Genomic DNA, 10,779 nt, shown 5'->3' with positions numbered 1-10,779 from the left:
AACATCACACACTGGGGCCTGTCGGGGTGGGGGGTGGAGAGGGATAGCATTAGGATAAATACCTAATGTAGATGACAGGTTGATGGATGCAGCAAACCACCATGACACGTGTATACCTATGTAACAAACCTGCATATTCTGCACGTGTATCCCAGAACTTAAAGGATAATTTAAAAAAAAAAAAAGAATACAACGTGGAAGACAACAAATATATTTGTTGATTTATCAGATATTTTTGAGTGCTTAGTATGTGCCTTTTTCTAGGTGATGGGGATAAAGTGATGAATAAAACCAGTGTCATAATAAAAGCAAGCATTTATTGAATACTTAAAAAAAATTTCGGAATCAAATCTGCCTATTTGAAATGCAGAAACAAGGAATATCTGCATCACCCTTCTGTTTTTGTAATTGACTGAAGAATTGAAGAAGTTTTAAACACTTCTTTAAAAGACTTTTCATGAAAACTTCTTGCCAGATATATTTTCTGTTAGAGATATTTCCTTAATGTAATTTTATAACTATAGGGGAAAAATTAGGATGGAGTTACCCATTTTGGTTTTCTTTACAGGTATTGTAATCAGGTTCTTTGTAAAGAGATTGATGAATGTGTGACTCTTCTTCTCCAAGAGCTTGTCAGTTTCCAGGAACGCATCTACCAAAAAGATCCTGTGAGAGCAAAAGCAAGGAGACGACTCGTTATGGGTCTAAGAGAAGTTACCAAACATATGAAGTTAAACAAGATCAAGTGTGTTATAATTTCTCCAAACTGTGAAAAAATCCAGTCAAAAGGTATGCGCTTTTTGCTTTTGAAGTGTTTTGATAGTATAGCTGTAGGATATTCAGTGAATATAAAGTGGAAGCCATATGTCTTTCTCATCAGAGTTTAGGTATAAAGCAGAATATTGGAGCATGAGAAAAGAAAATGCAGTCTTTCAATACCTGAAATTAAGTAGTAGAATTGAGACTGGATTGTAAATAAAATCCTCATGTATGAACACCAGTGGAAGATTTCAGTTTGGCCCACCAACTGTCCCTTCTGTTGTGATCAGATGGAGGTCTAGCCAGAATGCATTTCTTCGGCAAATATATTCTGCTTTTAAAATTTTATGGTGGTGATTTGTCTCTCAGCAGCAGTTTCATTTAGAGGCACTTATGCAAACCAGCACACAAGTACTTTGAACTGCATCATGCATCCTTATTTGTCCTTTTTGATGGGCAACTTTAGGTGACCATAGTAGACAAAGCAGGTAGAAGTAGTAGGCATATGCATGGCGAGGAATATCAGTGAGACCAGTAATGTATAATCGATCTCATTGCATTGTGAGAGATCTTTTCTTGAACTGAAAGATTTGCGAGTCAGCCATTAACAATTTTAATTAATTTCTTTATAATAAATATTTGCTGAATTGCAGTTTGATTGCTGCTATGCTAATCCCTATGGAGAAAGAAAAACACTGGATTTGAGGGAATTTGGAATTTAATAGGGGAGAAAGAAAATACATATATACTTCCATATGTAGTATAAAATCAAATAGGATAATGTGTGTAACAGCGTAAGTGCTACAAGCGTTCATAGAATTCCTTGCTGCAATGTTTTATGCTTTAGCTGTCAGGTGTGCAATTAGCTCCATGTAGGCAACAACTAAAAGCCTTTGTGTGTGTTGATTTTCTCAGGTGGTCTAGATGAGGCCCTCTATAATGTTATAGCCATGGCTCGGGAACAAGAAATTCCTTTTGTGTTTGCCCTTGGAAGGAAAGCACTAGGACGCTGTGTGAACAAGCTGGTTCCTGTTAGCGTAGTGGGAATCTTCAACTACTTTGGTGCTGAGGTAAGAATTTAGAAGACACACACTCTTGCTCTCCAGCACATCCCCCAGATAGCACATTTTTCAATTGACATATGCCAGTGTTATGTTTAAGCATTTGAAGGAGTGAGTTGACAACCCTCAAAGAATGAGTGGAAATTTTTTGAGTATTACATTTCCTTTTTTAGTGGTGGAAAAGATTTATGTAGATGAATCCTAAAGCATTTTGAAAAGGTTTTAGTTCCTATTTCTGCCAAAGTGGTTTTTTTCTTCCGGGCTCAACTGCATAGTACTTGGTAATTTATTTTACTGCTGGTTAAAGATATCTGATATTATGTAATGTAATTTCTTCAGTCTCTAGATGGGTATATTTTGTGCTACTAGGAATCAGGAGACAAAAGAATCCTTTAATTGGAAGGGATTTTCCTTTAGAAAATAGAATTTCTAAACCAATTGTCACAATAGTTGTACCCATGATACTATCAACCATCATCTCTCTGGCAATCTGCTAATATTGATCTTTATCTATAGGAGCTGATAATATAATGGTTATTAATTTAGCATAATGCTCATCAACTGTAGTGTTTAAGACTGTTTTTTTACGAAGGTGATTCTAAAGTACTTTGTGATATCATTGACAGACTGTTTTTGCCAACCACACTATTTTTGTGTGTCTATCCAGTCACCATGTTTGCATATCCTACATTCCCCTGTCCATTCTGTTTCTTTCCCACCACCCATGAAATTCTCTACCCACCTGCTCTATGAGCATATAAATAATATTTGTGCTCCCACAATAGCCCATGCTTTTGTCACGTTTAGCATAACACACTGCCTTGCTGTAGGTTATGTATGTTTCTTTCCCTTTAACTGTGAATTCCTTGGTGACAGCCCCCTTCCTTTGTCTTTATATTCCTGACACCTTTCACATTGCTTGAGTATAAGCAGGCAATAAATGTTTGTTGAATGAAATTGTGAGATAGATGTATATCTGCCCACTATGCTAGACTATATGTGAGAATTTCTTGCCTGTTAGCCCAGTCACTTGGGAGGCTGAGGTGGGAGGAGCGCTTGACCCCAGGAGTTCCAGACCAGCTTGGTATATTATCAAGTATGTCTATTCACAGTGAATGGTAGTGCACCTGTTACTTTTACCATCTTATACAACTAATCTTTGAATTAAGCTTCCAATCTTTACCCTCACATTCAAGGCTTTTATTCCTTGATCTTTAGCATCTCTCTTCAGTTTTTCTTCTCTTTCCTTATATTCTTTTATTCCTAACAATTTATTTCTTTTTTTATATTGTAAAACCAATGTTAAACTCACATATCCATTTGCATATTTTCTTTTTACTGTTTTCACTTCAATGCATGGTTTATTAAACACTGCAAATATTTGTCAAGCCTGTTACATGTAACCACATAGGGGCTGTCATTTTTTTTTTAACAGAATCTGTCTTCCTTTTTAAAAATAATAAATCCTGAATATATTTTTTTACACTACCAGTAGGTAACACCCACCACTCTTCAAAATTAATACAATTAGCAGCATCCTATATTATACCTGCTATTTTAAACAGTTTAAAGTGCAGCTGGATAAAGGAAGCTACTTATATTTTTCCTTCTTGAGATGAATTTTCAGAAATGTATTATTCTACAGCAATGTAGCACTTTTTGCCATGCTTTCATCTCAAGGTTTATACTTACTATAAAATTAAACAGATTCTCAAAAATGTCCAGGTTATGTTTAATTCTTTGCAATTCTTTACTTAATGTTGTATGTTGCATTGTGATACTAAATTGGTCATTTAACAGGAGTGGGATGCTGTAGAATTATGGCATAACTAAAAGTCATATAGATTGGCCTTCTGGTGGCTGTGAAAACTTAAATCTTTGGACATTATTAGGTATCATAATTATTGAAGTACAACTTTAATGCTATATGAATTTTGCCATCTTATTATTATTAATTTTTTTTGAGGTGGAGTTTCACTCTTGTTGCCCAGGCTGGAGTGCAATGGCATGATCTCGGCTCACCGCAACCTCTGCCTCCTGGGTTCAAGTGATTCTCCTGCCTCAGCCTCCCGAGTAGCTGGGATTACAGGCATGCACCACCATGCCTGGCTAATTTTGTAGTTTTAGTAGAGATAGGGTTTCTCTTTGTTGGTCAGGGCTGGTCTCGAACTCCTATCTTCAGGTGATCCACCCACCTCGGCCTTCCAAAGTGCTGGGATTACAGGCGTGAGCCACTATGCCCAGCCAAATTTTGCCATCTCATTAAATGTGAGTATGCTCAGTGTACCTACCACTTCACGGAAATTATTTATTTTGTTCCTATTTTTGTTTCAGCAATGAAAGAACTTCTGGTTTTTTTAGCTCCGTATTCTACTTCCAGGCTCTATATTCTAATTTGCATTTGGCCCAGTAGTCATGCTTTTCTATCTTGTGTTATCTTTTCATCATCTTCAAGGTCCTAGCTATCCATATTATCACCAGCTTACTTTTGTCATCTAGTTCTTCCAAAAAATAAACAATACAGGAAAATTTAATTCCTATAGAGATTGCCATCTCCTTCTACATTCCTGAACATCACTCAGAATACACTCATTCCCTTATATTGTAACCCAGATAAGATTCTTTACTGCTCCCCTAACAAGCCTTATACTTTTCTTATGTCTGTAGCTTTATTAATGATTTTGCATATATGGCTTTGAAGGCCCTGATTTCACCCCTCAAAATTGTACCGTTTTCCAGGCCAATGCTGATGTCATCTTCCCTTCATGACTTCCTCAGTGATGCCCAGCAGTTTAGAGTTGATGTCTCATCTAAAAGCCGTAACACTTTACACCTCTCAAGGCATTTAAGGTATTATGCCTTGGATTATAGGTGTCTCTTACCATCTTTTTCCAGCCACATAGAAGGTTCCTTGAGAGTAGAGTTGATGTTCAGTCATCTTTGTACCCTCTGTTGTGGCAGACAGTAAAGGAAGAGTGCACTTGTTGAATGTTGTAAGAACTTTTAATATATCACATTTAGTGGCTAGTGTTGGAATCAAGAAATTTCCTCAGACTTGTGAGAATTAAACAGTAAATGTAAGTTATAGAGTAATTTCATAAGGTTCTGTGGTTTGCATACCACTTGGATTTTATCCCCATTGAAAGTATGTCTGACCCTGAAACAAACAGTAGAGATATTTATTATCCATAATAGGAATAAAAAGTATAACAAAAAATGGATTAATCAAAATACTCTTTCTTTTCAGAGCCTGTTTAATAAGTTAGTAGAACTCACTGAGGAAGCCAGGAAAGCATATAAAGATATGGTTGCAGCAATGGAACAGGAGCAGGCTGAGGAAGCCTTGAAGAATGTGAAGAAGGTGCCACACCACATGGGACATTCTCGGAACCCCTCTGCAGCAAGTGCCATTTCTTTCTGCAGTGTCATTTCTGAACCCATCTCTGAAGTAAATGAAAAGGAATATGGTAAGTTGTTGAATACTATTTTAAATGACCTAAACTATGAGATGATTTCTATTCTGCCTTTTATTTCTATCTTTATTCTTGATTAGTCAAATGTTGCTCGAAATTTGGTTTAAAACATTGCATTAAACATGTTCATTAAAAATCAGGAGAATATTTGGGACTGAGACTTCTTATGAGACACTGGAATTTAATCACAGTTCCAAATTTTTAAAAAAGCCTCGGGGGCTTTAAAAAGCAAAACACACCGTACTTGTGACCTGTCACTAAGTAAACACTAGGAAGTTTTATTCCAATACTTTATGCTCAGTTACTAAAATTTTATATTTCCTAAGGGCTGGTCTGAAGGTAGTGAGTTATCTAATTTGTTCACAGTCAGTTATAGATTGATCTCCTTTGTTCTGCTCTTTCCCCGCTTCTCACTACTGCACTAATCTTAAAAAGAAAAAAATTTAAAAAAAAATTTTAATGTATTTACTAAGTAAACTACAGACCTGAATGTTATTCACTCTAAGCTTGTAAAACCTAGACATGATATTTGCCTTAAGTAAAGTCTGATTGTAATCAAAAAGAGATACAGACTAAAAAATAGTACTTAATGTTTAACATTTGTTTACTAAAGTCTACATCTCAGTCGTTTCTTTGCCTTACAGTCTATAATACTTTGAGCTCTTTAATTCTCTTTCTTGGTTTAGTTTATGATTTGTTTTCCCTATGTAACTTTCTTTGTTCTTCTTTTCTTAAAATTTAAATAGTATAGCCACCTTCTTTCATTTGACTCTTTGTTCATTCTTTTTTTCTTTTCTCTGGGAGGTTATCAAATAGCTTGTTGCCACCTAAAATTTAACATGTAAAAAGAGTGAGTCCTCATTTTCTTCCCAAACTCCCCTTCCTGGCCTCCCTGTCTGTGATTGTAGTTAGATGTTTGGAATGCTTTCAATAAAGCTTCAGAGCAGAGGCAATTTACAAGTTGTTGTGGGCCCTTAGGAAACTATTGGCCAGGGACAGGTGATACTGGTTTAGAGGCAGACATGTTTCTTTTGCAGGAGTGATACTAGTTGAAAATTAAGAAGATAAAGGGAAAGTGCTAACATTGTAAATGAGCGCGATCCTCTCTATATAGTGAAATGCCACATCTCAAAGGCAAGCCATAAGAGAAACCTATAAAGCTGTGGGTTTGGACAGATGACAGAGTAACAAATAATATTCATACGGGCACAAATAAACACAGGTAGTATAAAAAGAAGGTCTCAGAGATGGAGGTGATGTTTTCAAAAAGCACCAGATTCAAAGTGTTCAAAGATTGAAGCCTTGGTTTTTCTATATTCTGCCTAAAGGTTTTAGGTGTTATCAGTTAATCTCGGGGTCTTGGATTTCTCTTTAGAAAAAAAACTGTTGAAAGGAAATGTTAATGTGCATCTAAAATTTTAAAACATTTTATGCCTTTCGGAGTTTTTTTTTTTATATGTAATTAAATATATGTAGGAACATTTTCACTTACTAGACTTTTTGTTTGTTTGGTTTTTTGTTTTTTTTTTCTAGCACTTACTATATGCCAGTCATAGGGACACAGAGATGAGCTGGAGTGGAAGTGAGGAGGGATGAGGAAGGTGAAACAGCAAACACAAAACGAGAGCTTTTGACTGTATATGTACAAAGTGCTGTGGGAGTTCAGGTTAGCGATTGCCTGTCTCAGGAGCCAGGAAAAACTTCATGAAGGAACTAACATTTAAGAGTAGTTTAAGATGAATGGGAGTCTGAAGGGGAAAGGAGGAAAACACATCTACAGAAAGAGTATAGCTTATGTTCCAACTTTAGGGAACAGTGAGAATTTAAATGACACTGAGCAGGGAGCGTGTGGCCCATGGTTCAAGGTCAGAATGAAATAGAACCAGAGTGATAGATAAGGGCCAGATCATGGAGGCCTTTGCTGTGCCACGCCAAGGATTTTGGATTCTATCCTAGGGTGATAAAAAGCCAGTTAGACAATGATATAATCAATTCACAAAACTGGTTAGGAAGATACTACAAATGAACAGCAAGAAAAAGAAGGCCTGAGCTAAGGCAGTAGTAAACAGATTTAGTAGTTTTTGAGCTACCAGTGTCATGGTATAGTGGTGAATTCAGTGGACTAAAGGGATATAATATTAATAGGAGAGAAAAGTAGAACCAAGGGTTACTATAAGGTTTCTTCTGCTTTGAGATCGTGTAAATGATAATGTCATTAGCTGAGAATGAGAATATAGAAGGAGGTGTTGTTTGTTTCTTTCTTTCTTTCTTTGTTTTTTCATGAGGTAGAAATTAGAGTGGAAAGGACTCATTCTATGCTAAAGAAGCTTCAGGAAAGAAATTTTTTCCCAGACAATGTATCCTGACTTGAAGTGCCCAAAATACGCTCTGTATCAATATATCGCCCATAGATGGTAACCATAGTGAACATATTAGTGTGAATAGGTTTGCTACAACTGACACCTATAAACTGCAAATAGTAGCTGTAATGTCAATATGATAGAATTTTTATTTTTAAAAAAAATTGAAAAAATTGAAGGGTGAGAGATCTTTACTGATTATTGGTATGTTTTTTGCCTTCAACTGATTTCCTATCATGAGAAATAATTTAGTTTGTCACCACTCTAGTATATAATACTTTTTTTGTCTTCCAAAATCACTTTGTAAGCCAAGCTATATATATATGTTATAAAACAACCTTTCACAGATGTTAGAAATGCATAGATGGATTCTTTGCTTATAATTGGAAACACATGTCCCATTACAGGCCAAAAGATAATTTAAATAACTTGCTGAGTGAGCATGGTACAAACACATGAAATCAGAACTATTGTTGCTGGACATCTTGGCTCTTCTATCTCTTGGGTTGTGGGTCCTTGAGCCCAGTACACCTCTAGGCCACAAAAAAGTTAGGCAGTTCATTGATTTTCATGAATGTATGGATTTTATTTATGAGTGCCAGTGAGCTCCTATTGGTATAAGAGCTCTTGCATTCTGAAGCATTAATATACTTATTTTTACCTCCCTGTTTCTTTATCTTGAATGTACATTTTTGGGAATTATTTTCCCTTTATAACATTTAAATTAGGTTGGGCACAGTGGCTCACCTGTAATCCCAGCATTTGGGGAGCTCAGGATAGGAGGATAGCTTGAGCCTAGGAGGTCAAGGCTGCAGTGAGCCAAAATCATGCTGCTGCATTCCAGCCTAAAAGAGCAAGACTCCATCTGAAATACACACACACACACACACACGCGTGCGCGCACACACTTTCTCTCTCTCTCTCTCAAACTAGTACTAAACAAACTAAATTTGTAGTTTTTCCAGTTTCTAAGCCAACAAATTTATATATTTTGTTGTTCTTTCTTATTTGGGGGTTTTTAAAGAGTTGCACGATTTTGAAACAGTGTTCCAGAACGTTTTAAAAAATCTGCTTGATATTTGTAGAAACAAATTGGAGAAACATGGTGGAAACTTCAGATGGACTGGAAACATCAGAAAATGAGAAAGAGGTATCCTGTAAGCACAGCACTTCTGAAAAACCCAGTGAACTTCCATTTGACACACCCCCTATTGGTAAGCAGCCATCATTAGTGGCTACAGGCAGTACTACCTCAGCTACAAGTGCTGGGAAATCCACAGCAAGTGATAAAGAGGAAGTGAAGCCAGATGACCTGGAATGGGCCTCACAGCAGAGTACAGAGACTGGCTCTTTGGATGGCAGTTGCCGAGACCTTTTGAATTCCTCCATCACCAGCACCACCAGCACTCTTGTACCTGGCATGCTTGAAGAAGAAGATGATGAAGATGAGGAGGAGGAGGAAGATTACACTCATGAACCCATATCTGTAGAAGTACAGCTCAATAGTCGAATTGAGTCTTGGGTCTCAGAGACCCAGAGAACTATGGAAACCCTTCAGCTTGGAAAAACCCTTAATGGTTCTGAGGAAGACAATGTAGAGCAAAGTGGAGAAGAGGAAGCAGAGACGCCCGAGGTGCTGGAGCCAGGGATGGACAGTGAGGCATGGACTGCTGACCAGCAGGCCAGTGCTGGGCAGCAGAAGTCCAGCAGCTGCAGCTCGCTCAACAAAGAGCACTCTGATTCTAATTACACAACCCAAACTACGTAACTCAGGAAATGTCGGCTCTCTATCTCCAGCTGTGGAAGGGTTGCAGCCATTACCATTTATGCTTCATCTCAACATTTTGCACTGTCCAGTATTTAATATACGTATTTAATTCCCAACAAATATTTTTGTAGCTTTTACTTGTTTTGTTATGATCTGTAGCTTAGCTTTTGATTAGCATCCAGGTGTCTTTCTTTCTAAGAACTGTGTGGAAAATTCAGATCTGTTTCAGCTTATTTTGTAATCAAAAATAATGATAAAAAGAAGACCAGATCTTAAAGAAAATAAATTTCAAATGCTTACTTAAAGTTATTTTGAAAATTAAAGAACAAGGTTCTCAGGATAGAAGCAGTTATCAGTGTGTGCTTCAGGATTCCACCTCCTCTACTCTAATTTGACCAAAAAGTTGTTTGGGCTTCTTTAAAAAAGAACTGGGGGTGGAGTCAGAAAACTAAACAAAAGGCTGAGGGTAACTAAGTCCACCAGTGTTGTATGTTAAAAAATCGATGCAACTTTTATGTGGTCCACAAATGTTTAGTCAGAAGTCACTGATTATTGTAATTAATTAATGTTGGGATGGGCTGAAACAGAGTCTTCAAAACTTCGGCTAGCAGTGGAGCCACCATCTTAGATTATAGCTAGCTAGCCTCATTTGTGGAAAGTGATAGATGCTGTCTATAATAGTGAACAGTCACCCGTGATAGGACCTCCAGGTTCTCTCATATTTGCTTCTTACTTACCTCAGGAATGCTCTTGTACATAGACTTATTTACAAAAGTTAGGCACATTTTGACAGGTGAATAACTGTAACCGATTGTATGACTGCTGCACTTACATGTAAACTCTTCAGAAACAAAGTCTTCTACTGGTGTGTTCTCTTGCATGCTTCTGGTTCAGGACTCTTGATTTGAGATATGGATTTGATTGAGTATCCAAACTTGTCCTGAGTGCAAAACCGTTTCACCTTTTAAAAGATACCTATTTTGCACCTAGCCTTGAGCACCTTCCACATAGCGATGACCGTAGTTACTGTCAGGAGGTCAGGGAAAGGAACTTTGCACAACTTGTGACATGTATCCTGATAATCAAGGCTTAGATGAGGAAGTTTTAGAAGATAAGAGAAAGTTGTTCTAATTGTGCTGAAACTATTAGATGATTTAGAGTATACAGATATGTAGGTATTAATTCTCTATTCACTATTATTTATCTCTGCCCTTCTCTAGGAGTTTGTATACCTGCTTAGGAGACAATAAATGAGCTAAATGTTTTATTTGCTAGTCAGTCACCACCTGGACTTTAGTGACTTTACAAGTTTATGTAATGGTGGAAGAATGACAAACTGTATTTTTTGTGTCTTCCAT

The 10,779-nt window shown here is 36.9% G+C and overlaps 1 protein-coding gene across 2 annotated transcripts in view; it reads left to right on the top strand.

Annotated features, from left to right (window-relative positions):
• The window catches only part of SECISBP2L (SECIS binding protein 2-like), a 57,868-nt gene extending 47,089 nt beyond the window's left edge, over positions 1 to 10,779 (top strand). Inside the window, exons 14-17 of one of the 2 annotated variants that reach the window (XM_011967299.1) lie at positions 569 to 789; positions 1,675 to 1,829; positions 5,068 to 5,287; positions 8,739 to 10,779. In XM_011967299.1, coding sequence (XP_011822689.1) covers positions 569 to 789; positions 1,675 to 1,829; positions 5,068 to 5,287; positions 8,739 to 9,421 — 1,279 coding nt within the window. In that variant the 3' untranslated portion in view covers positions 9,422 to 10,779. The remainder of the gene's footprint in view (positions 1 to 568; positions 790 to 1,674; positions 1,830 to 5,067; positions 5,288 to 8,738) is intronic. The other variant, XM_011967298.1, reaches the window with a different exon arrangement.

Source organism: Mandrillus leucophaeus, unplaced genomic scaffold, assembly GCF_000951045.1.
Source record: "Mandrillus leucophaeus isolate KB7577 unplaced genomic scaffold, Mleu.le_1.0 Scaffold798, whole genome shotgun sequence".
In the NCBI taxonomy this organism is placed as follows: domain Eukaryota; kingdom Metazoa; phylum Chordata; class Mammalia; order Primates; family Cercopithecidae; genus Mandrillus; species Mandrillus leucophaeus.
Note: the sequence above shows the minus strand (reverse complement) of the source record. Positions and strands in the feature narration are given on the sequence as shown.